The 26,333-nt window shown below is 34.7% G+C and overlaps 1 protein-coding gene across 5 annotated transcripts in view; it reads left to right on the top strand.

Annotated features, from left to right (window-relative positions):
• Nucleotides 1-26,333, top strand: part of STAG1 (stromal antigen 1) — a 387,806-nt gene that overhangs the window by 321,369 nt on the left and 40,104 nt on the right. For all 5 annotated transcript variants that reach the window (XM_045856709.1, XM_045856706.1, XM_045856708.1 and 2 more), the window contains one exon: nucleotides 10,530-10,610. In XM_045856709.1, coding sequence (XP_045712665.1) covers nucleotides 10,530-10,610 — 81 coding nt within the window. The remainder of the gene's footprint in view (nucleotides 1-10,529; nucleotides 10,611-26,333) is intronic.

The raw sequence follows: 26,333 nt of genomic DNA, 5'->3' as shown, positions 1-26,333 counted from the left end.
CAAACCAAAGGGTAATGAGTTTGATTCCCAGTCAGGGCACATACCTGGGTTGTAGGCCAGGTCCCTGGTGTGGGGATGCATGAGAGTCAACTACACATTGATGTTTCTCTCCTTCTTTCTCTTTCTCCTCCCTTCCCCTCTGTCTCAAAAGAAACAAATATGATTTTATTAAAAATTGAAAAAAATTTACTCAAAATGGACCATACACCAAAATGTAAAACCTGTAGCTCTAAAATATCTAAAAGAACACAAAGAAAATCCTTCTGATTGTTAGTTAATGAAAGATTTCTTAGATACAACACCAAAAGCATTATCCATAAGAGAGAAATTCAAACACACTCATTAAAATTAAGCCCTTCTGCTCCTATCAGACACTTGTAAGAGAATTGAAGAGACACATTAATAACTGGACAATATTTGCAAATCACATGCCTGATAACTGACTTTACCCAAAATATGAAGATCTCTCAAAATTCATTAATAAGAAAAACAACACAGTGTTTGTTTTGTTTTGTTTTGTTTTGTTTTTATGGACAAAAGAATTGAAAAGCTACTTCAACAAAGACAATGGCAAATAAATACATAAAAAAACTTATAACCATTAGTCATTAGAGAAATTCAGACTATTCAATAAAACCACAATTAGATACCACTATAAGTCTTAGGAAGCATTTTTAACTCCTGTTATTGATGGGAATATAAAATATACAACCATTTTGGATAGTAGTTTAGCATTTTCTGATACAGTTAAATATGCACATATCATATGACCCAGCAGTCCATTTTTTGGGTGTTTATCCAAGTGAAATGAATAGTTCACATAAAAACCTATACTTGAATGTTTATAATGGCTTTATGAGTTGCCCAAAACTGCAAACAATTCAAATGTCCATCAACTGGTAAGAATACTTCTCAGCAGTAGGGTGGAAGGAACTATATGCAATAACATGGATGAATCTACGTAGCAATATATGGAGTCAAAGAAGCCAGATGCACAAATCTGTATGCTGTATAATTTGCATTATACATTTTAGAAGCAAAACTGTAGGTGTAGAAAATGTATCTCCAGGCATGGGGGGAGGGTACAATTTGAGGAATGATGGAACTGTTCTAGTCTTCATTGTTTTGGTAGTTCCATAACTATGTATTTGTCAAAACTCAAAGAACTGTATGTTAAAAACAGTAATTTTCTTTTATATATAAATTATATCTTAGTTTTTTTAATGAAATGGGATAAAAATAAGAGTAGTTGTCATTTCTCATACTTAAGAAGGCCATTTCAAAGCCTGACTAGTGTATATTTTGAAGTTTAGAAAGCTCTAGACAAAACACAACCATAAAAATGAAAGAAAACATTTATCACCTGGTAGAAATTTCAGAACAAGAACCATTAGAAAATTTGATAGACTCTATATATTTCAGCCCTTTCTGCCAAAGCTTAGTTACATAATGATCACAAAAATTATTTAAATTTAAACAAACCATTAAAAAAGTTGTTAAATTATTTCTTGTTTCTAAACTGAGGTATAATTGATGTGCAACATTATATTAGTTTTAGGTGTACAATATAATTTGATGTTTGTGTATACTGAAATGATTACCACAGTGAGTCTAATTAATGTCCTTCACCATACATAGTTACAGATTTTATTATTAACTATAGTCACTTTGCTATACATTACATCTCCATGGCTTATTTATTGTATTGTATAACTGAAAGCTTGTAACTTTTGACTCAATTTACCTTTTTGGCCTACCCCCTACCTCCCACCTCTGGCAACCACCAGTTTTTCTGTAATTATGATCTTGGTTTGTTAGTGTTTTGTTGTTGTCGTTTAGATTCCATATATGAGATTGTTCAGTATTTGTCTTTCTCTGTCTGACTTATTTTACTCAGAACAATGCCCTCAAGGTCCATCCATGTTTTCACAAAAGACAAGATTTTCTTCTTTTAAATGGCTGAATAATAATTAATTGTCTATATATTCTACATTTTCTTTATCCATTCATTCACAGTGGACACTTAGGTTGTTTCCATATCATGGTTATTGTGAATGATGCTGCAATAAACATGGGACATACATATATCGTTTTCAGTTAATGTTTTAGTTTTCTTTGAATAAATACTCAGAAATGGAATTGCTGAATTATACTCTTATAATTTTTTAAGGAACCTTTATAGTGTTTTCCATAGCTGTACCTATTTACAGGCATACCTCACAATTTGGTTCCAGACCACCACAATAAAATGAGTTGTAATATTTTTACTTGTACAGGGTCTCACCTTCAATTTGTAAAAAAAAACTCAACATCTGTTAAGCACAATAAAACAAGGTATACCTGTACATTCTTTTTTTTATTGATTATGCTATTACAGTTTTCCCAATTTCCCCCCTTTACCCCTCTCTACCCTGCCCCGACAACCCTCCAGCATTTCTCCCCCCCGAATTCATATTCATGGATTATACATATAAGTTCTTTGAGTCTTGTTTCCTATATCATTTTTTATCTCTCCCTGTCTATTTTATGCCTATGAGTTATGATTCTTCTTCCCTGTACCTTTTCCCCCTTAATCCTTCCTTCCCCCTCCCCACTGAAATCCCTCCATGTGATGTCCATGTCTCTGATTCTGTTCCTGTTTTGGTTGTTTGCTTAGCTATCATTGCTTTTCTTTTCTTTTAGGTTCATTTGTTGATAGCTGTGAGTTTGTTGTCATTTTTACTGTTCATATTTTTTATCTTTTCCTTAGATAAGTCCCTTTAACATTTCATATAATAAGGGCTTGGTGATGATGAACTCTTTGAACTTGACCTTATCTGGGGAGTACTTTATCTTCCCTTCCTTTCTAAATGAAAACTTTGCTGGCTAGAGTAATCTTGGATGTAAGTCCTTGCCTTTCCAGACTTTGAGTACTTCTTTCCAGCCCCTTCTTGCCTGCAAGGTTTCTTTTGAGAAATCAACTGATAGCTTTATGGGTACTCCTTTATAGGTGACTCTCTCCTTTCCTCTTGCTTCTTTTAGGATTCTCTATCTTTAATCTTGGGTAACTTGATGATGTGCTTTGGTGTGTTCCTCTTGGGGTCCAACTTCTTTGGGACTCTCCTGGACTTCCAGAAGTCTATTTCCTTTGCCAGATTGGGGCAGTTTTCCTTCATTATTTGTTCAAATATGTTTTCAGTTTCTTGCTATTGTTTTTCTCCTTCTGGCACCCCTATAATTCATATATTGGAACATTTCAGGTTGTCCCAGGGGTTTATAAGATTCTTTTCACTCTTTTGAATTCTTGTTTCTTCATTTTGTTCTGGATGGATGTTTATTTTTTCCCTTTGTCCCAAATCGTTGCTTTGACTCCTGGTTTCCTTCCTGTCATTGTTGGTTACCTGAATATTTTGCTTTATTGCACTTTAGGTATCCTTCATTTGTTTTTTCGACCAAGCTTAATCAGTTCTTTGAGCATTTTGATTACCAGAGCTTTAAATTCTCCATCAGATAGGTTGGCTATCTCCTCCTCCTCGCTTAGTTCTCTTTCTGAAGTTTTGCTCTCTTCTTTGACTTGGGACCTATTTCTTTGTTTTGGCACACCTGATAAGTTGTAAGAGTGTGGGGCCTTAGGTATTCACCCAGGTAGGGCAACTGTTGTTGCTGTGGCACTGCCTGGCGGGGAGGGGCCAGAGAAGAAATGGTGTAGCTGGCCTGCTGTCCCTAGTGCATTTTCCAATGGACTCTCAGGTGAGACTGGGAGTTTCTCCCACCGTAGCAACTGCTATAGTCCACAGTCACCTTTGAGTCTCATTTATGTCTTCAGTCAGCCCTGCCTGTGCTGTCGGCTACCCGGCAGCAGCTGGCTCTGCCCACCCAGCCTGCGGTCTTACAGGTCTGGTTGTTCTGGTTGATTTTTTCTTTAATTCCTTGGTTGTCCAGAGTTCCGTGCAGTTTGATTTTCTGGCACTTTTGGTTTATTGATTTTAGATTGGTGGTTATCCTCCTTTTGGTTGTGCATGGAAGTGAAGGGCTTCTACCTAAACCTCCATCTTGGCTGGAGCCCTGCCTGTACATTCATACCAACAGTGCACAAGGGTTCCCTTTTCTCCACATTTTCACCAGCATTTGTTGTCATTTATTATCACTTCTTTGATAATAGCCATTGTAACAGATGTGTGAGGTGATACTGTGGTTTCACTTTGCATTTCCCTAATGAGTGGTGATGTTTAATATCTTTTTATATACTTGTTGGCCATCTATACCAGGGGTGTCACACTCATTTTTTCCAGGGGCCACATCAGCCTCACAGTTGCCTTCAAAGGGCCAAATATAATTTTAGGACTGTATAAATGTAACTACTGCTTAACAGTTAAGCGAGAGCTTGGTGCTGCTGCCTGGTAGAAACAAGGTGGAGGGTCGGATTCAGCCCGCAGACCTTGTGTTTGCCACCTGTGATCTATATGGTCAGCCCTTCACATGGAGTTTTCATATCCATGGATTCAACCACCTGCAAATTGAAAATGATATTTTCCATCTGTGGTTGGGAATCCACAGATGCAGAGGGTCTACTATATTCATCATTCTATGTCATTTTAGATTTTAAGTTAAGTGACTTTAACTTCCCTGGATTCTGGTATCCACATAGGGTCCCGGAAACAGTCTCCCATGGATATCAAGGGACAGCTATATATCTCCATTGAGAAAATGGCTATTCAGATTCTCTGCCCATTTTAATTGGTTTGGTTTTTTTCTTACTGAGTCATATGAGTTCTTGATCTATTTTAGATATCAACCCCTTATCAGATACATGATTAGCAATATTTTTTCCCATTCAGTTGGTCACTTTATTTTGTTGGTATTCTTTCCTGTGCAGAAGCTTATTAGTTTGATGTATTTTTTTCTTGTTTATTTTTGCTTTTGGTGTCAGATCCAAAAAATCATTGCCAAGACCAGTATCAGGGAGCTCACCAACTGTATTTTCTTCTAGGAGTTTCATGGTTTTAGGTCTTGCATTCAAGTTTAATCTGTTTTGAGCTCATTTTTGTGTCTGGTGTAAGATAGTGGTCCGTTTGCATTCTTTTGTCGTAAACTAAATGACCATATATTTGTGAGTTTATTTCTGGGCTCTTCATTCCATTCTGTTGATCTTTGTGCCTGATTTTATGCCAGTGCCATTTTATTTTTATTATTACAGCTTTGTAATTCAGTTTGAATCAAGGAGTATGATGTTCTTCATTCTTTCTTCTTCATTCTCAAGATTGATTTGGCTATTCAGGTCGTTTTGTTATTAAATGTTTTTTCTACTGACTTTTAATATTCAATGGTGGATCATAAGAATTTGTAATTTTTTAAATCTTAAGGTGTTCAGAAGTATAGCAAGCATGAAGTAGAGCTGCTCTCTTAAAAGACTACACAATGTTACACATTTTTTAAAAGCTCAAACACTAGCCAAATCAAATAGTGTATCATCTGATAATACTTAAAGGTGATATATGTGACAAACTATTTTTTTAAGAGCAAGGCATGATATACATGAAATTTAGTGGGATGATTTACCAGCCCTAAGGAATAGGGGAAGAGCTTGGAGGTAGATACAAAGTTACTGGCATCTTACCATTTCTTAAGTTGGGTAGTCTGTTCTATTATGCTTTATAGTACAATTATTATTACATTTAAAATGCTAAAAAAAAAGAGGCCCTGGCCAGCTTTCTCAGTTGGTTAGAGCATTGTCCTGATATACCAAGATTGTAGTCCATTCCCAGGTCAGGGCACATACAAGATTCAACCAATCAATGCATACATAAGTGGAACAAAAAATCAGTGTGTGTGTCTATCTATCTATCAACCCCCACCCCACCCGCATTTCCTCTTCTCTAAAAAAAATCAATAAATAAAATTTTTTTTAAAAAGAGAAGTGGCCTTGCTGGGGTCTCAGTTGTAGCATCATCCTGTACTCCAAAAGATTGCAGTTTCAGTCTCAGAGCAGGGCACATACCTAGATTGTGGGTTCGATCCCCTCTTGGTGCATGTACAGGAGGCAACCATTCATTGCTGTTTTTCTCTCCCTCCCTTTTGCTCTAAAGGAAAAGAGAGAGAGGCGGGGTGGGGGAGGAATGCTAACAAAGAACAAATAGAATCACTTCTCTTTGCTCTTGCTAATGATATATTTTTGAAACATCTGATTATGTTACTCTTCTTTAGTTTTTAATCTGATGTTATCTTTTATCCATATTTAGTTTTTCTAAACTTAAACTAATTCTAGGAGCTTATCTCTTGGTTTTAATTTACATGGAATAATACAGTTCGTTTTCAGGATATATGATATCATTAGCCACAAGTTGAATGATTTTCATTGATTCAGTCTTCTTATCAAAGGTTAGACAGCTATAGTTTCTTTAATAGTTAACAATAATTATTAAAAAGAGCTAATAGTTAAAGAATATTTATGTTCGTTATGTTAATGCTAACTCCTATAATTGATTAATCTCAGTATCTCTGTGGCTTAACACAGTACAAACTTTTTTCTCATTCCCATAACCATTAAGTACAATTAGGGGAAGTAGGGTATCACTGCACCACCCAGTAATTCAGGTACCCCAAATGTCCTGGGGTATTGGTCTCCTGCTGGCATGTAGGAGAGGAGAAGATGGAAAAGGCACTCCTGCTTTTTAACTACTTATGCCCCAAAATGTGCAATACACATTACTGGGTCCTCCCTGGAACCAGTGTTAGTTTGTGGGAAACACAAGGACAAGGGACTGGGATTGGAAAAAATGATTACTAGCAGACCAATGCTTGCTATCCTTTGAAGACCCTCTCTAGGTTCAGAACAATGGTAGTGAAGAAAAGGCAGAAGGGTCCTGACCCATATGGTTCAGTTGGTTAGGCATTGTCCCACAAAGCAAAAGTTCACCAGTTTGATTCCTGGTCAGGGCACATGCCTGCATTGTGGGTTTAGTCTCAGGTCTTGGCACATGTAAGAGGCAACCACTCTATGTTTCTCTCCCTCTCCTCTGTCCCTATCCTTCTAAGAAATAAACAAATAAAATCTTTTTAAAGAAGAAAGAAAACAGCAGGAGAAGGACTTTGTTGCTCATAGGTTAGAACAATCTCTTTTTTTCTTCCAGTTTTTTTATTGCTTATCCTTGTCACATCTATACTACAGAAAGACTAAGTTGCTGAATAAATGACTTCTGGACAAGTTAGAATAACATTGCTGGTATGGAAGTTAAAATATCAATATGACTGATATAAAGCCTGGAAGGAAGAGTTCTAAATTTTCTTTTGAAGTGTTATTAGCTATATTGTTATATACCTTTGAGAAAGGAAAATGCTTTCCAATCAGTGAGAGTGAGCTTTTTATTTAAAAAATGCAGTGGAGCCCTTTTAAAGTAAACATGATGAATATTGATATATGAAACAGATTAAAGTGGGGATGCTTTACTTGATCCATGGGCAGGCAGCTTAGCTGGTTGGAATGTCGTCCCTTGCACCAAAAGATTGTGGGTTCGGGGTTTAGTCCTGGCCATTGTTGCTCAGTTGGTTGCAGTGTTGTCCCATAAACCAAAGGGACAATGGGCCTGATTCCCAGCCAGGGCATATGCCTGGGTTGTAGGTTCAGTCAGTCGGGTGCAATTGATATTTCTCTCTCATCAATATTTCTCTCACTCCCTTCCCCCCTTGCTTAAATCAGTGGGCATGTCCTCTAGTGAGGATTTTTTTTTTAAAGGTTGCAGATTCAATCCACATTCAGGACACACCTAGTCTTCAGGTTACATTCCCAATTGGGCACATAGAAGAGGCAACCAGTCGATGTTTCTCTCTTATATCATATTTCTCTTGCTTTCTCATCCCTTCTCTCTCTCTCTAAAATCAATAAACTTATCCTTGAGTGATGAGTAAGTAAATAAATAGATGAATGAATGAGTGAATGAATGAATGAATTTTGGTATGCTCCCTGATCAGAACCAAACCCGCCACCTAGGTAGTGCCCTGACTGAGAATCAAACACACAACCTTTCAGTTTATGGGACAGTGCTCCAGCAAATAGAACCACACCAGCCAGAAATAAAACCTGAATTTTTTAAAATAAAACCAATTAAAGCTCTCAGCTCCTTCCTGTAACATCTCATTTACTGATTTCTCTTTCAGTTTATTCTCTTCATATATTCATCCTTACGTTTTTAGTTAAGTAGAAAAGGTAATAGAGACACTGTAATAAGGGAATATCATATTATTAGATATGCTTTATTGCCGTAAAGATAAGCCTTCTATTTAACAAAAAACGTAGTAAAAGACTTCTTTAAAATGAAATTCTCTCTTATGTTACGACTTTTAATGTTTCGTTTTCCTGAATTCTGTTGTTTCTCTGAAAATAGGGACAATTCACAAAACAAGATTTTGATACCAATAAAAAATTAAAAGATACCCATTTCCATGATATTTACAGACATGTAAATTACCACATTTTGCCATGTATAGTGCACACTTTTTTACCCATATTTTTTAGAGAAAAATAAAGATACACATTATATGTGGATATAATAATCTCATATACAATGCACACAAAAATGTGAGTACACATTATACATGGCAAAATACAATACTACCACCTTAAAATAGTACTCATACATAATAAAAGCACCAAATTCAAAATAAGCTATCAAGCTTTGTTAAAACTTGGAGCCAGGAAACTGTCAAAGACTACCAGATACATCCACTGTGGACAAGAGTTTGGTACTATCTACTATAAAGTTAAACATACATATAATGTATGATCCAGCGTTCTTATTTCTCGAGCGGTGGTTCTCAAAGTAAGGTCCAGAAACCCCTTTAGGTTTCCAGGACAGGTCCATGAGATCATACTGTTGGTATAACATGAAGGTGTTACTCTGTTTTTTTCATTCTCATTCTCTCACAAGTGCAAATTGGAGTATTGGATTGGGGTCATATCAAAGAATATACACATTTATCTATAAAAGCTGTTAAAATATACTTTTTCCCCAACTGATCTATGACTCTAGGTTTTCTTCATATACTTCATCAAAACAGCATATTGTAACAGAATGCAGAGCAGATCTGAAACTCTGGTTTGCTGTTAAGCCATATATTAAAAAGATTTGTGAAAATGTAAAACACTACCATTCTTCCCACTAAGTTTTTATGTTTTTAAAAAACTTAGGTTTTTTAAAGAAATATTTATTATCTTATGATATAAACAGTTTATTTTTAAATACCTTAATAAATATTTTAACATTTATTAGTTTTAATTTCTAATATGATAATATCAATATATAACTCACATAAACAAAACCATTTGGGGTCCTTAATAATTTTTAAGAGTGTAAAGAGGTCCTGAGCACTAAAAACTTTTTTTAAGAACCTCTGCAGATGGGTGTACCAGGAGACATGTATAAGAATGTTCATAGTGCCCTGGCAGGTGTGGCTCAGTAGATTGAGTACTGACTTGTAAACCAAAGGGTTGCCAGTTCCATTCCCACTGAGGGCACATGCCTAGGTTGCCAGCCAGGCCCCTAGTGGAAGCACATGAGAAACAACCACACACTGATCTTTCTCTCTCTCTCTCCTTCCCATCCCATCTCTCTAAAAATAAATTAAAATCTTTAAAAAATAAATTAGAAAAAGCAAATGTTTAAATGAAAGAAGTCAGATAAAAACTGATACATATTCCATGACTCCATTTATATAGTGTTCACAAATAGGCATAATAAGCTTAGTATTTAGGGATACAGACTTAGGTTGTTAAAATGTACTGACTGCCTGAAAAGTAAAAAATAATTGTTACCCTTGGGAGAAAGGAGATTATTATTAACCCTTGAACAGCGTTGGAGTTATGGATCCCTACACATACACATACTCTCCACACACTCAAATATTCATTTATGACTTAAGTTGACCCTCATGTGCAGATTCCCATCCATGGTTCAAAAATACTTTTTTCCCAAACTCATAGATACAGAGAACAAATTGATGCTTGCCAGATGGAAGGGGGTTTGAAAGGTGAGGGGATTAAAACTTACAAATTGGCAGTTATATAAAAATAGTCATAGGAGTATAATGTACAGCAATCATTAACTTTTATATGTTTTTTACTTGTTTAATTTTTAAACTATAGTTGACATTCTATATTATAGTAGTTTCAAATTTTGTATATTTTATGCACATTCTTGTGTGTTTTATTTCACATTAAAATGCTTTAAAACAAAATAAGTAATTAGTTATAAGATTGGGATACATTAGTTTTAGACATCTCTTTTTAAAAATCTAAACAAAATATTCATGATAATACATTTTTGTTTGAAACATACTGTTGTTTGGGTCCTTATTTACCAAGATATATTATCTTTATCCTCTAAGATATGTTGGTTTGTCCTTTTTTTAACTAAATATTTTATGCATTCTGCTTAATTCTATAAAAATTTGGACTCCAACCTTATTGTAAGATAAAAAGTATGATAACTACTGAATGATAAAAACATCAAATGTAAATTATGTCTCATTTGTTTGAATTTTTTTGTTTGATACAGATAGTCGTACAGGCATTGCAGTGTTCCCATTACTCGATTCTTTGGCAGTTGGTGAAAATTACTGATGGTTCTCCTTCCAAAGTAAGTAAGAGTTTCTGTAGGCAGAAGGATTACTACTAAAATAAAATAGCCTTGTTTAGTTTATATTGAATAATTTGTTATCTATAATAAATTATTTTAAATAAAATATATAATTACTGTTTTTAATTCTTGTTTTATCCAATGAGTAAGTATATTTTACCATTTTGAAAGATAACCAATCTTCAAGCAATATATATACATAGTGGTATATACACACAAAGTTAAAATTCTTATAAGAAATAACTATCATAGAAACCAAAAGAGCTCTGATAGGTAACATGCTGTAAAAAATAGAATGATACTGAAAGTATAGTATGTAGGTTTTGTTTCTGGCATTACGGCACCTGAGGCCCAAACTGTTTAACACTCTTGTTGAAAACAACTCAAATTGTTGTTGTTGTTGTTGTTGTTGTTGTTATTGTTGTTGTTGTTTCATTTATGACTGACCATGCAAAACAAAAAGAGAAATACAAACCAGAGATTAAATGAAACTAGGATTCCAGAGAGTCAGCAGAGCACTGAAGCCTAGTTAACCTTGAGGATCTTTTCTAATCTCAACAAACTATAAGTCCCTTCCAAGGTGGAATGTCTAATAGGTAGCACATCTCCCTGAAAAGTTGGGATTCTAAAGAGGTACTCCCAGCACAAATATAAATTAGAAATAAACCCACACCAGCTCCATTTATGGAGGAAAACAGCCTGTCTTAAATTTTCTCCTCTTTATTCAGTTTGTTACTGAATAAAGGGGGAAAACAGGTCTCCCATGAAGATTTATAACCATGAGCTGGCCCTTCTGATTAATAATTTGAGGATTTCTCTGCCCTTGGAAAGCAATCAGAGATTTTGTTTTTAATTAGAAGGATGGTGATATGTTGGTTAGCTTCCAAGTTTTTTTCTATTTTATTGACAGTCTTGATAAGCAAAAATTGAAGTTAACCTTTTATTAGTAACATATAAGCCACTTGAAAATTACATTGCATTTTCATGTTTTTAGAAATGTTCTTAAATATGGTACAATTAGAGGAGATTGAATATATATAAGCTAAAATTTTATAAGAGTTTATTATATGTTAGTTACACACAATTAACTTTTATTCTGATTTTTTCATTTGGTTGGTTTTGTATTCTCTTTTTTTCCCAGTGAGATTATTTTGGTTATCTAAGTTGCTTTTATTTTGGTTAAATGTTGATAATTGCATTTATATAAATTTAGAATCAGCACTTACCTAAAAATAACATAATTAATGGTTAATTCCTTTGTTAAATTGAATTTAAATATTGCTCTTTTACAATTGTATTCTATAATACAAGTGAGAATCTCTGTTATTAAGCTCACTTCTTTCAGTACTTTCAATTTTTTAACTCCATTTTAGCAGAATTAGTTTGAGATTCCTTGCCCTTCTGTTTAATTTTGATCTGACACATTCTCCTAATAAACAAGAGCTTTATTTTTGTCATTAATCATAATACAGATTTTGTGATTGTCATAGCTACAGTGGCAATGCAGATTTTGTGGCCAACGCTGGTTTTCTTTATGCCAGAAAGAATACTGTAGCATCTTTCAGGTGCTTTGCTATTCAGTTGATTTTTATTTATAGTTTTTTTGTACATTTATGTTATGTTTGAAATTCTTATATAATTGTCTTTCAAGTTATTTCTTCTCACTTTGACGTTTTTGGTCATTTTTTTATTCAAAATATATTTAGTAATCATTGTTCAGTTGTATCTATAAAGTAGTTTTCTTTGTAATAATCTTAAAAAGCATGAATCTTCAAGATACATGCAAACTTATCTCTCATTGCTAAGTCTTTATTTTATTTTGTTAAATTTTTAAAAAACTATTGTTGATTTTAGGTAGAGAGAGAGATAAACATCAAGTTGTTGCTCCACTTACTAGTGTTTATGCATTCATTGGTTACTTTCTATATGTGCCCTGACCAGAGAGCAAAACCACAACTGTAGCATATCAGGATGACACTCTAATCAACTGAGCTACTCTGTCATGGCTTATTTTTATTTTTTTTATTTATTTTTTTTAGAGAGGGGGGAGAAGGAAGAGAGAGAGAGAAATGCTGATTTCTTCCCTTTATGCATTTATTTATGCATTCAGTGGTTGATTTTTGTTTTACTTTTTACTTTATTGATTTTTACAGATATAGAGGAAAAGAGAAACATCAATTTGTTGTTCCACTTATTTGTGCATTCACTAGTTTACTCTTGTATATGTCCTGACTGGGGACCAAAGCAGCAGCTTGGCATAGGGGGACGATGCTCTGACCAACTAAGCTACCTAGCCAGGGCAGATTCTTTTAAAACAATTTTAAAACCATGTATCACGTAGACACAGACAATAGTATGGTGATAGAGGGAAAGAGGACTGTGAGGTGAGGTAGAAGAGAGCAAAGAGGGAATAATGGGGGACAGAAAGAGACTACTTTGGGTGATGGGTGAAAGATGCAAGTATGCAAATGATGTTTTGTTAGTTGTACACTTGAAATCTTTACAGTTATGTTAATCAGAGTGACCCCGATAAACTCAATAATAATAATTATTATTATTATAGTTATTATTTTAAGGTAGATAAGTTATGTCAAGCATTTTATCAGTTGTAAAGTGCTTTCCAGAAATTAATGACAATTTAAAAAAATCACTTGTGTTTCAGGTTACTTGTTTATAAAGTTGAAAGTTGTATTGTGCCAACATTTTCTAGCTCTAAAATTCTGTACTCTATGTATGATTAATAACTGCTATACTAAAGATGTCTCAGTAGATATATAAAAATCTTAACAGTACTAACCTCTGAGAAATAGAATTCTTTGGGGGCAGGCATAAGAAGAAATTTACTTTTCACTTTATAGCTTTTGATACTGTTTGAGTGGTTGTTCTCTTGTGGGTATATTTAACAGTGATAATTTTATCACAGAAAAAAATAATTTTTTAAAACTAGTACAAAAAACATCTTTATTCTTCATCCTAATCTTAGGTTTTGCTTTATCGGGTTTAACTCACAGTTTTCAAGCTTGAATGAATACTAGAAAAATGCTTAGTGTGTTCTATATCTTATTTGCAATAGAAGCATTATTCTTTTGTTTACAAATGTAATGTTAGAGCTCTTGAGGAATTTAGAAATGATTTGATGAAACCTGTTTCTTTTAGATAAGGCCTAGATGGGGGACATTGTTCTTAATACCTTGTTGATATTTTACATTTTGTAAATTACTTTAAGTGCTCTAATTTAATTAAATCTTAATCCTATAAAGTAAATATTATCATAATCCCCTTTTTACAGATAAAGAACCTGATTACTTAGAAAAATTTTGAATCTAGAGAATCTACTGGTTTTTCTGTTAGCACTCTTTAAATTCTAGTATTTATTGCCTTTCTTGGGTGACTGAGTTGGTTGGAGTGTGGTCCTGTACACCAAAAGGTTGCAGGTTTCATTCCTGGTCAAGGCACACACCTAAACTGTAGGTTCAGTCTTCAGTCAGGGCATGTACAGGAGGCAACCAACTGATGTTTCTTGCTCACACTGATGTTTCTTTCTCTCTCTTTTTCTCCACCTCCCTCCCCAAATCAATAAAAATATATCCTTGGGGTAAGGATTTTAAAGAGTGAAAAATGAATTGTATTACTGAGCTTTTAATACAACTAGTTCTAGAGAGTTTTATTATGGCTTTTAAAAAATTTTAAGGGCACAGCACAGCAAGTTGGTTGACTACTGAACCACAAACCAGCAATGTCTGTTAATCAGTTGGGTATTTAAAAATTTATGTCATATAGTCCATTTTCTTTCATCATTTTGTATCCATAAAGGCATTTGAATGAGAAGTTACCATGATTTTAAATGGCTTAGTTTGTAATGCTAGTAGGTTGTAAAGTGTATGGAGAACTATGGTAATAATGTACCTAAAACACTCTATCCTTTTTTTCCCCTTTCTTTCTTAAAATGTAAATGTAATTCAGTAGACTCTTGAGGTCAGTGTATTTAATTTGTAATGATGATCATTTAGAGATAACTGGACAGTCTTATTGCAGTAATGTTTCTTGTTGTTGAATAATTATTATGTTAATAATAATGGAATGAGCCATTCAGCTATGAGGGAGCTAACCAGCTGACCACTGTGTTTTTCTCTACTCAGTACATTTATACAATGTCCTTTAAATCTCTGAAGAGGTCACTTAATAAATTATATGTATTAGTTTTGGGTATAAAATACAAGATAAAGTTATTTTTCATAAATTTAGGCTTTCTCATTATATTACATGTTCATTGTTAAAATAAAATAAAATTCCTGAATTTTACTACCCATAGATAACTGCTGTTAATATTTTTGTATATTTTCTTTTAGTACTTTTTCTTACATATATTTCAGTCTTACTGAGATCATAACATATTTACAATTTGTGTGCCCTCTACAATGAACATGGGATTTCCTTTAGGTATTAAAAGAAATGTTAATAATTTTTAATGCATGCATTAGTCTATCGTGTAGCTATACCATAATTAATTTTACCACTCTCTTTGATATTTAGGTTGTAAACATTTTAACTAATAAAATTAATGTTATGATAGGCATTCTTGTGCAAAAGCTTGTTCTGTGTTTTACATTGTTTCATCTTATATTCTTGGTAATGGAATTGCTGAATCAAAGATGGTACATATTTTAAGGCTTGATACATATTGCCAAATTTCTTTTTAGACAGTACTTTCTAAAATTTACTTTTCTTCCTCATCATGAACAGTCCATTCAGGAGATCATGAATGATAGTTATATGTGAAGTTTAAATTCAAGTTAAATTTAATTCAACAGTGAACACTATTTTAAAAAATGAAATACATGGGAAGACTGTATCAAGAACACGATTAGATCTCTATCTAAATGGAAGTTTACTGAGTTTCACAAATGGGTATTTCCTCTGTTCCCCTAGTTTCCAGAGTTGAAGCTCTTTGACTGTCTCACAGGTCATGTTCAGTATACTTTGTTCCGGTGCCCCCTAGTGATGTCCTGTAGAAGGAGCCTTCAGTTTCTCTTCTCTGTAGCAGAAAACATCTTTCTTCAGCTCCTTCTGGACATATGCAAAGACATTTAAAGAGCCAGGTAAATAAGAGTTAGGGCTAAAATAATGCCTCTGTTGCCCTTTTTTTTTTTTTTTTGGCCGGGTGATCTAGAACCTATTTTCACATTTTTTTTCTTCCTCCTGGGAGGAGCTATCCTACTCTCTAGAGTCTTAAATTTGCAGTGCTCTCAGCTTTACCCTGCATGTTCTTATTCTACACAACAGTAAGGAAGGCCTGGGGCAAACATCCATGCCTTCTGGATCCTGACCCCGTTTCTTATCCTTTAAATGAAAGAAAGTCAGCATTCCTCAGGTAGGTACAGGTCAAATTATCACTGACGTGTTTAGCTGTAAAATTTAAATATATCATTGCCTTCTTAACTGAAGTGTTTCCTCTGCAAATTGCAATTTGCCTCCAAACAGACTGTGGAAAGGAGGTATTAGGGTGAAGGTGGTCAGACTCATAAGGAGACACATTTAAACCTTGCTGTTCTTCATATAAACATACATTCCTAGAAATGTATTAGAAACAGGCTCAAATGTAGAAAAATCTACAAACTACTTTTTACACTTCCTCCTCTCCTTTTCCCTTCCCAGTCCTTTAAAATAGCAATGAATAAGAATGAGAGAGCTCACTCAGTTCCTTGCCCCAAATTCCTATAATATCAAAATACAAGTAACACTTCTCCATCTGTAGAGGGGGAAGGGAATGGGACCAAAAGTGGGAAATAATAGGTATCCCTCTTGGAACAAATTTTTAGTAATTTATAACCATTTTACTTTAAAGAATCTTTCCCGCACCTTTTATTTCTTGAGAATTCTATCCTCAGTAACTACCTAATTAGTTTTAACCTTTCTTTTGATTGTTCATGACTTCAGAGTTGTTTTTCATGGTTGTTTCTGTTAATAATATATCCTACCTCAACTGTTTGATTGGCTGTTCTAGGAAAGTTAGGGGTAAAAGAGCCAAGTCTTGTCTTAATATCCATTTCTTGTTCAGCTCTAAGAATATTCTTTTTTTTAAAAAAATCTAGAATGCAGAAGTAGATCACAGTTTATACCAAATTCTGAACTTCTCCAAAATGTTATCCAACTCTAACATTCTTCAAACCTCTAGTAGCCAGAAGTAAATGTGTTCAACTTAGAAAATAACTTACAAGTCATTATTTCATCATGCCATTAAGAATGCCATGCTGTGTTTGTGACACTAATCCTGGGCCTCCAGGTTTGGAGCTTGCTTTCTGGTAGGGAATATGTTCCTACCCCTTGAAGGACAGCATAAGGCTGCCTCAGTTTCACTAGCCTGTTTAGTTGGATGCTGTTTTTACTTACACAGGGACAGTGGTCTTGAAAGCACCTTATTTATAAATAATCAAACTTCTTAAGATATTTAATACCTCATGATTTAAATAATAATCCAAGACTGAGATCTATTCTAAATAACAATTATTATAAAGTAAAATGTGTTTTATCAGAGTCTTAAAGCAACATTAAGAATTTAAACAAAACATAACACTTCCTGCTTTCTTGTATAGGGATTACAGATTTTCTCTACCAAATTTAATGGTAAAGGAAGTTTACTTCCCTGCCAGGTCATTTATTTGAATAGAAAGGAAATAGTTGTCTTATCCTACTTAATATCTCCTCAGTGATGTGATAATGCATTTTCCTTTCTGAGTAGGTTTTTTTTATTTTAAAATGTTTTTTTACACCCTGACCAGTGTGACTCAGTTGGGCATCCTCCAACAAACCAAAAGGTTGTTGGTTCCATTCTGGTCAGAGCACATGCCTGGGTGGCAGGTTCAATCCCCAGTTAGGGCACATATGAGAGGCAGCTGATCGATGTTTTTCTCCACATCATTGTTTCTCGCCCTCTCTTTCTCCCTCCCTCCCCTCTTTCTAAAAATAAATAAAATATTTTTTAAAAACGTTTTTCCCCCAGTGGCCATTGTATAATTAGGAGGTATTTGTTAAATGACTTCTTGTTGCTGACCCAGTTTATATATATAAAAAACTCCCTGTTAGCATATATTTCCAGCGGGGGGGGGGGGAGAGAATATGTGTGTTGGAACATGGTCTTTGGAGTTAAATCCAAGTTTGAATTTTTGGTTCCATTTCTTACCACCTGTGACAACTTCAGTTGCGCTTAATGTGTGACGTTCACTGCTGAATAGGATTGTTGGGAACATTAAATTGACAGAAGTGTTTCAGTAAACAATTACTGTTGTTTTGGTGGCATTAAATTGCAGTCCTAGTGTAATCTTCCCTTGTACCAAAACCAAGAACTGATAATAAATGAACTATTATTATCTAAGACTATAGGACTATGTAAAATGCTCAGGATCTAGTGTAGATTTAGGATACAATATTGTAGATTTTGTCCTCCATATGTATGTTGGAATAATTTGAGAATTCAAGTCTTTCACTTTGAGCCTAACATTACTTTTCCTCTGTCCCTCTGACTCCTCCTTTATCTTTCTTCATCTTTGTACACTACAGGAAAGAGAAATCAGACGATGATTTGGAACTACAGTAGGCAGCTTAAGGGTTCCTGAATCATAACTGAGTGGATTAGCCTTTGAGGCAATGGCAGGAGTCAGCAGGTGGAGATTCAAATAGCCAAGAACAGCAACAACATTGAAAACTAGGTATTACATTTGGGGTTTAAATATTCAATAGTTATTTTACTGTGTATTCACAAAGTTAGCACACTCTTCCTATTCCCCCTAAAAAGAGAAGCTAATTACAGGTATTCATACAAGAAAACAACTTCAAAGGTATTACATGGGGTTTACCCCACCACAGTGGAAAGGCTTCTTGTGTTTCAATCACTGGTGTGTCTCAAGTGAATGAATTTAGTTCCATCTGTTTTTATGATATTTAATATAAATAATGACTTAGTTGAGTTGAAAAATAATTTAATGAGCCTCATCATATATCAGCAACTATGCTAAGTACAGATAAACATAGCATAATGTCAAATAAGAAACATCCAAACCTGTAGAGATTTTTTACAAGTTTATTTGAGCTAATCTGACAAGTTCCAGAAAGCAAAATCTCAGTGGATTGAGAAAGTGCTCCAGAGAATGGCAGTTTTGCTGCTTGTTTTATACATGCACTAGAATAACAGGAGACATACAGAGGGTTACATGAAATCAGTTGATGGTAGATTAAGGGGGCGGGAGAAAGCAAAGTGGGGAAATACCTGGAATTGAATACTTCTTTGACATTGATAGGTAGAGAGTAGTTAATAATTAACATTTACAGCACATAAAGATGATTTGCAGGGGAACAAGATAACAATGAGGGTTGGTTTTTTTTTTCATTTTGGGTTCTGGTACCAGGCCTTGAAGAGTCTAGAAGAGAAGATTACTCTGACATTTCAAAAGTATGTTATCTTAAATGCAAAAAGACAGTAGACAGGCTCACTTAACATAAAATTTGGCCTTTGTCAAGGAAGCTACGGGTCTAGGACGTGACTACCTACCATGACCCTCTTTCAGTTAGGAATTTTTATGTGCAGACCATCCTATATGGTTATTTTTGGTCTCTGAGTTTGTAAGGCCTGCCATGCAAGCCTCCCCTGAGCTTGTCAGGTTTTGTATGTGGCCCCTTTTTGTCTAAAACAGTTTATGTCTCCAAAGAACTTTATAGGCTAGTACAGACTTGGCTGGCTACAGCCTATGGGCCAAATCTGGCCTATTTTTGTAAATTAAGTTTTAATGGAACACTGCCATGCTCATTCATTTATGTATTATTTAGGGCTGCTTTCATACTATAGTGGCAGAGTTAAGTAATGGGAACAGATACTGTAAAACCCATGAAGCCTAAAACACTTACTGTCTGACCCTTTACACAAAGTTTGCCAGTCCCTGGCCTAGTAAGGTAACCCCTTGGTCCTGTTTACCAAACTTTGTCAAAAACCCTATTTGCCTATTCTGGGTAACTAGATTGGTTTTGTGCCTTCTTTTTATCAATGAAAATTAATCACTAAATTCTTAATAGGCCGTATTTTTAACTTCTGAGATATTTAACCTGGTTTAGTGCCTTATTTGACTACTTTTCTGTGTTGTTTTCTTTTTTTAATTATTGATTTTTAAAAATTATTTTCTTGTTCAGTTACAGTTGTATGCATTTTCCTCCCACTGCTCCCTGCCACCACAGCCAAAGCCACCTCCCTCCCTTGCTTCCACTCTCCCCCATTATCCCCTCCCCACTCCCCTCTGCTTACTGTCAGATTGTTCTTAATTTCAATGTCTCTGGTTATATTTTGCTTGCTTTTTTCTTTTGTTGATTATGTTCCAGTTAAAGGTGAGATCATGTGATATTTGTTCCTCACCTCCTGGCTTATTTCACTTAGCATAATGCTCTCCAGTTCCATCCATGCTGTTGCAAAGGGTAGAAGCTCCTCCTTTCTCTCTGCTGCATAGTATGCCGTTGTGTAAATGTACTATAGTTTTTTGATCCACTCATTTACTGATGCACATTTAGGTGCTTCCAGCACTTAACTATTGTAAATTGTGCTGCTATGAACATTGGGGTACATGTTCTTTTGGATTGGTGTTTCAGGATTCTTAGGATATAATCCTAGCAGTGGAATTGCCTGCCCAAAAGGCAGTTCCATTTTTAGCTTTCTGAGGAAATTCCATACTGTTTCCCATAGTGGCTGCACCAGTCTACACTCCCACCAACAGTGCACTAGGGTTCCCTTTTCTCTACATCCTCTCCGACACATATTTGTTGATTTCTTTATGAAATCAACCAATGTGAAGTGGTATCTCATTGTGGTTTTAATTTGCATATCTCTGATGACTAGTGATGCTGAGCATCTTTTCATATGTCTCTGGGCCCTCTGTATGTTCTCCTTGGAGAAGTGTCTTTTCAAGTCTTTTGCCCATTTTTTAATTGGGTTTTTTTTGTCTTCCTGGAGTGGAGTCGTGTGCATTCTTTATATATTTTGGAGATCAAACCCTTGTCCAAGGTATCATCGGTAAATATGTTTTCCTAAACTGTTGATTCTTTTTAAGACAGAGACAGAAACATCAGTGTGTTGCTCCACTTATCTATGCATTCACTGGTTGCTTGTATGTGCCCTGACCAAGGATCAAACTCACAATCCTGGTGTATCAGGATGATGCTTTAACCAACTGAGCTACCCAGAGCCTGTTCTGTTTTATTTCTGCCCATTGTAAAATATTACTTTGTCAGATATGCTGAAGTACTTTTTTTGTGTGTTGAACTACTTTTATGTATTTACTACTAATTTTTACATGGCTTCAGTTTCTGGCTAAGATTATCTTAATGGTATTTCATGGCTGTGGACAAAAAGACAGCTAAATTTGGTTTTCCTCTAGACATAAAAAATTGTGATACAAAGTGGAATCACCCATTTAAAATCAGTACGTATTTGTGTGTGTAGGAAATAAACTCTCTTTTCTCACTGACTACTATAATCATATTGAGATAGTTGGCTTTTAAGAGGTAGTCTACTTTTACTATCTGTTTTTCTTCCTAAGAGGTTAAAGTAAGTCAAGTTTGAGCCTTTGTGCCTTTGAGAAAACTTCTTTCTAATACGGTATAGCTTTTATCTGGTAAAATCACTCTCATAATTGTGTCAGCCTCATTTGGACTTTTTAATTGCTGAGATGTTGCTGGTTAGTTTCTTCATTAATGTATTTTGAAAACATTATCTTATTTTCTTGAAACAGATTTCTCTTCATCTTTTCCAACAGATCACTGATAAACTAGTTTAGCCTTTTCACATTTGGGCATAGTAGGTTTCAGTCTCCTCATTGGTTTCACTAGATGTACTGGGAAGAAAAAAAAAAACTTTAGCCAGACTAGTGAAGCAACTTGCAAAGTGTATATAAAATACGTAATATAGCCAAGATACAATTTAAATCTCAGCTTAATGCTATCACTTGACCCATTGGAATTCCTTTCCATAGCTAGTTTAGGATAAAGTACTGATGCTAAGCTGCTTTCTGAAAATAAAAATACCAGTTTCATTTAGGAAAAAGCACTTGAAAGGAAGCACCATATACTTAGTTCATATATAGCTTATATGTACTAAGAGAGAGGAGTACGTTACTCCCCTATTCACTCTGCCTTCAGTTTTCACCTCTGTAATACTCAGGCATGCTAAATTGAAAGGGGATTTATTTATGTAAAATGTCATTGTGTTCAAAGTGATAAAAGTACTTGCTAAACATTCCAGTTTCTAAAAATTACCATCTGGATAATCAGCCTACCTTGTTCCTAGGTTCCTCTTTTTCAATTTCTGTTGGGTCGATTAGCTTTTTTGTTTATGTATAAATATATTTAAATAATTTGAGTTTCAAATATCTTCATAATGCTGCCTGTTTCTTCAACATACTAATTTTCTCATAGTAACAATCTATAGCAAAATGGTTCAGAGCACACACTCTGGAAGTAAACTGTTTTGATTAATTCATTCTTCCACTTATTATCTGTGGGTTTGAGACCCAAAGACAAGTGTGTATTTAACACCTCTGTGCCTTTTTCTTCATATATAAAATGGGAGTGATAATAATATCAATACTCATTATAGTTGTGACAGTTAATATGTGAAAAGCTTAGATTAGTGCCTAGTATAGTAAATTCCAGTAAATGTTAACTTCCTTATTATTGAATTCTAGCCCAGAAAAAACATGAAATACTGTACATAAAATGCTCCTACTTATTCAATGTAATTTAAGCATACCTAATTTTTTTCTATAATAACTGACAGATATAGCAGGACAGGAAAGCAGGTATTCCATTCCAGAATATATGGAATATAACAAGTTTTCTTAAATTTTTTTAATTTTTCTTTTTCTTTGATATCACATATTCTTACTTTTCAAGGGACATTAAGAATAAAGCTCACTCTATGAAATTTGCAATATTTTTTTTAATCCTTACCTGAGGAGATGCTTACTGATTTTCAAGACAGAAGAAAGGAAGAAAAAAAAGAAACAACGAAACATTGATGTGAGAGAGGGCATCTGTTGGTTGCCTTTCATGCATGCCCTGGCAGGGAATTGAACCCAGGACCTTTCAGTTTGCAGGATGACACCCAACCAACTGAGCTACACTAGCCAGAGCCCAGGGTAAAACTTGTAATCTTAATACTACTAGAGTTTTAAGCTAGCAAATCCTGAACCTCTTTTAAAAATTTGATTTATCACCCTGAAAATATCTAAAGACACTTATTACCACATGTCCCAGTAATGGCTGCCTGACTTTACTTGAGAAAAATCAGTTTTGGGAATCATAATTCTTCTAACTATTTAAGTCAAATGAAATGTAGTAAGATGCCAGCATAATAAAGTTGAAAATCATGCAATAAATAAGAGCAGTGTTCTGAAATCCACAAGAAATCTAAATTCTCAGCTGTTCAAAGAGATTTACTATATGAGATTAGCTAATTCAGTTAAATATATATTATGTCTGTTCACATTACCTAAACCTATTGGTGTTTGTATTTCTCTCAGTGGAACTAAGTAAGAAGGTCCAAACCTATAGAGAACTTTTATGAGTTTATTTGAGCCAAACCAAGGACATGACAGGAAACAAAATTTTAAATGCTCCTGGGAACTACAGTTTTGTAGTTTTATTTATACATTTGGGTTTAAGGAAAGAATTTAAGAAAAATTGTGAAGGAGAGGGATAAAGCAAAGCTGATAGGGCAGGAGAATGTCTTTGATTGGGTTTATAGGCTAGTTAACAAGATTATGTGCTCTCTTGAGGATGGTCACACTTCAGAGGTCTGAAATAAAAGGATTACTCTGGCATTTCCAAGGTTTGTTAGCCTAGGTTCACAAGAACAATGTAGGGGGCTTGCTTACAGCAAAAATAAACCTTTCATACCTCCCGTGATCTGTAGTTAGTTAAGAATTTATGGTCAGATCACCTTATAACGTTGCTTGCAGTCAGGTTTATTGCAGAGGTTCTTTTCCAAATTCACTCTCTTGAGCACTCAAATAATATTTAGGTTGTATATAAACTTTACAGCTAAAGAAGGCCTCCAGTTTGTTTCCTCAGTTGCTTCCCATTTCCAGTTTCTTCTTAAAATAATACTACTGAATAGCCATTAAGCAGTAGACTGTTTACTTGAATCTATAAATTGCCTTGGGTAGTATGGACATTTTGATGATGTTAATTCTTCCAGTCCATGAACATGGTATATGGTTCCATTTGTTTGTGTCTTCCTTAATTTCTTTTTTCAGTGATGTGTAGTTTTCTGAGTACAGGGCTCTTACAAGCTCCTTGGTTAGGTTTATTCCGAAGTACTTTATTTTTCTTGTTGCTATATCAAATAGGGTTTTTTGCCTGATTTCTATTTCTGATATTTCGTTGTTGTCATACAAAAATGCCTTTGATTTCTGAATATTAACTTTGTATCCCACTGTTTATTATGTTGAGGTATGCTCTCTCTTCTCCCACTTTGCTAAGTATTTTTATCATAAATGGGTGCTGCACCTCATCAAATGCTTTTACCACATCTATTCATATGATTATGTGATTTTTGTCTTTCCTTTTGTTTATGTGATATATTATGTTTATTGATTTGCAAATGTTGTACCATCCTTGCATCCGAGATGGATCCCACTTGACCATGGTATATGGTCTTTTTGATATATTGCTGGATGCAGTTTATCAATATTTTGTTCAGGATTTTAGCTTTTAGGTTCATCAGCGATATTGGCCTGTAGTTTTCTTTCTTTGTTATGCCTTTGTCTGGTTTTGGGATTAGGATGATGATGGCCTCATAAAAAGAGTCCCCATAAAAAGTAGCCTTCCCTCTTCTTGGATTTTGTGGAATAGTCTATGATGGATAGTGGTTAACTCTTCCTTAAATATTTTGTAAAATTCTTCTGTGAAATTGTCCAGTCCAGGGCTTTTGTGTGATGGGAGTTTTTTGATTACTGCTTCTATTTCACCAGCTGTTATCAGTGTGTCGAGGCTTTCTTCTGCTTCATTCAGTTTTGGAAGATTATAAGTTTCTAGAAATTTGTCCATTTCACCCAGGTTTTCAAATTTCTTGGCATACATTTGTTCTTAGTAATTTCTTACAATCCTTTGTATTTCTGTGGTATCAGTTGTAATCTCTCTCTTTCATTTCTGATTTTGTTTATTTGGGTTCTATTTTTTTCTTGATGAATCTTGTGATGTTTAATTTATAACTCTTCAGGTGAATTGGCAAGTAATCATCTCTAAAATTCAACTGTTAACTTTAGCATAAGACCCATTTGTTTTAGGATTGACCTTTAAAGAAATCTTTTGCCTCCAACTCCAAAGATAGCTAATTCCCTAGGCTACTTTTTTGTGCACTGACCAGAAAACTTAAAAGAATAAAAGAGCATTAATACCTCCACATCATTTTGAAATGAGAAAAGTCAGTGTTCATGCTATCACTACTAGAAGCAGTAAGCAGAGACCATGACTGAATCTTAATGGGAGCTTTATTCAAATGCTGGCTGTCTGAAGAGATGGGTGGTTGTGTATCCTAAAAATCTGTCTTAACTCATCTCAAACCTACCTTTTAATAGGGAGAAGGAAGGAGTAGGTGAGGAATTGGGGAAAAGGTTAATCATACAAGAGTTGTAGTCCTGGTGGTTTTCCTAGTATTTCTTTTATCTGATGATCAACAATTCTTTTTTTTTTTTTTTTTTGGTTTGTAAATATAAACCAGTTTTATTAAGTGTATTTTATTGATTGTGCTATTACAGTTCTCCCAATTGTTTTCTCCCCTTTATCCTCCTCCGCCCACCAGCATTCCCCCACCTTAGTTCATATCCATGGGTCCTACATATCAGTTCTTTGGCTTCTCCATTTCCTATACTATTCTTAACCTCCCCCTGTCTATTTTGCACCTACCATTTATGCTTCTTACACCTTGTACCTTTTCTTCCATTCTTCCCCCTCCACCTCCTCACTGATAACCTTCCATGTAATCTCCATTTCTGTGATTCTGTTCCTGTTCTAGCTGTTTGTTTAGTTTGTTTTTGTTTTCTTTAGGTTCAGTTGTTGATAGTTCTTTGTTGTTATTTTACTGTTCATATGTTTGATCATCTACTTTTTCTTAGCTAAGTCCCTTTAATATTCATATAATAAGGGCTTGGTGATGATGCACTCCTTTAACTTGACCTTATCCGGGAAGCACTTTATCTGCCCTTCCATTCTAAATGAGAGCCTTGCTGGATAGAGTAATCTTGGATGTAAGTCCTTGCCTCTTTTAGATTTCTTCAAAGTATAATCCAAGCTTGTACCGCTCACCACATGACAGCAAGTAAGTTGAGTGACAAGGTCTTAGGGCAAGAAAAGCGACTTTATGCAGAAAGCCAGCAGGCTGAGAAGATGGCCAACTGATGTCCTAAAGAACCTGCTTAAGAAAGTACAGAATTCAACTTTCTTTTATGTCAAAGGAAGGAGGAACAGAAGGGAAGAGGTAATTGACAAATGTCTGGGTACTAGTAGAGGTCTGAGAAAGATTATGAAATTTTGTTGTTACGAGTCTGTTGATGCTAGTTGATGTGAATCCAGTCAGGAGGTTCCTGCAAATCTTTGATAAACAGTCATTTTTGTACATACTTCCCTTTTCAGGAGAGATACTTTCTGATAAAGGGATGTTTTGTAAAACTCAAGTACAAGCAGAATTCC

This window comes from Phyllostomus hastatus, unplaced genomic scaffold (assembly GCF_019186645.2).
Source record: "Phyllostomus hastatus isolate PE091 unplaced genomic scaffold, TTU_PhHast_1.1 phas_scaffold_129, whole genome shotgun sequence".
Lineage (NCBI taxonomy): Eukaryota > Metazoa > Chordata > Mammalia > Chiroptera > Phyllostomidae > Phyllostomus > Phyllostomus hastatus.
This window is presented reverse-complemented; position numbering and strand designations above follow the sequence as displayed.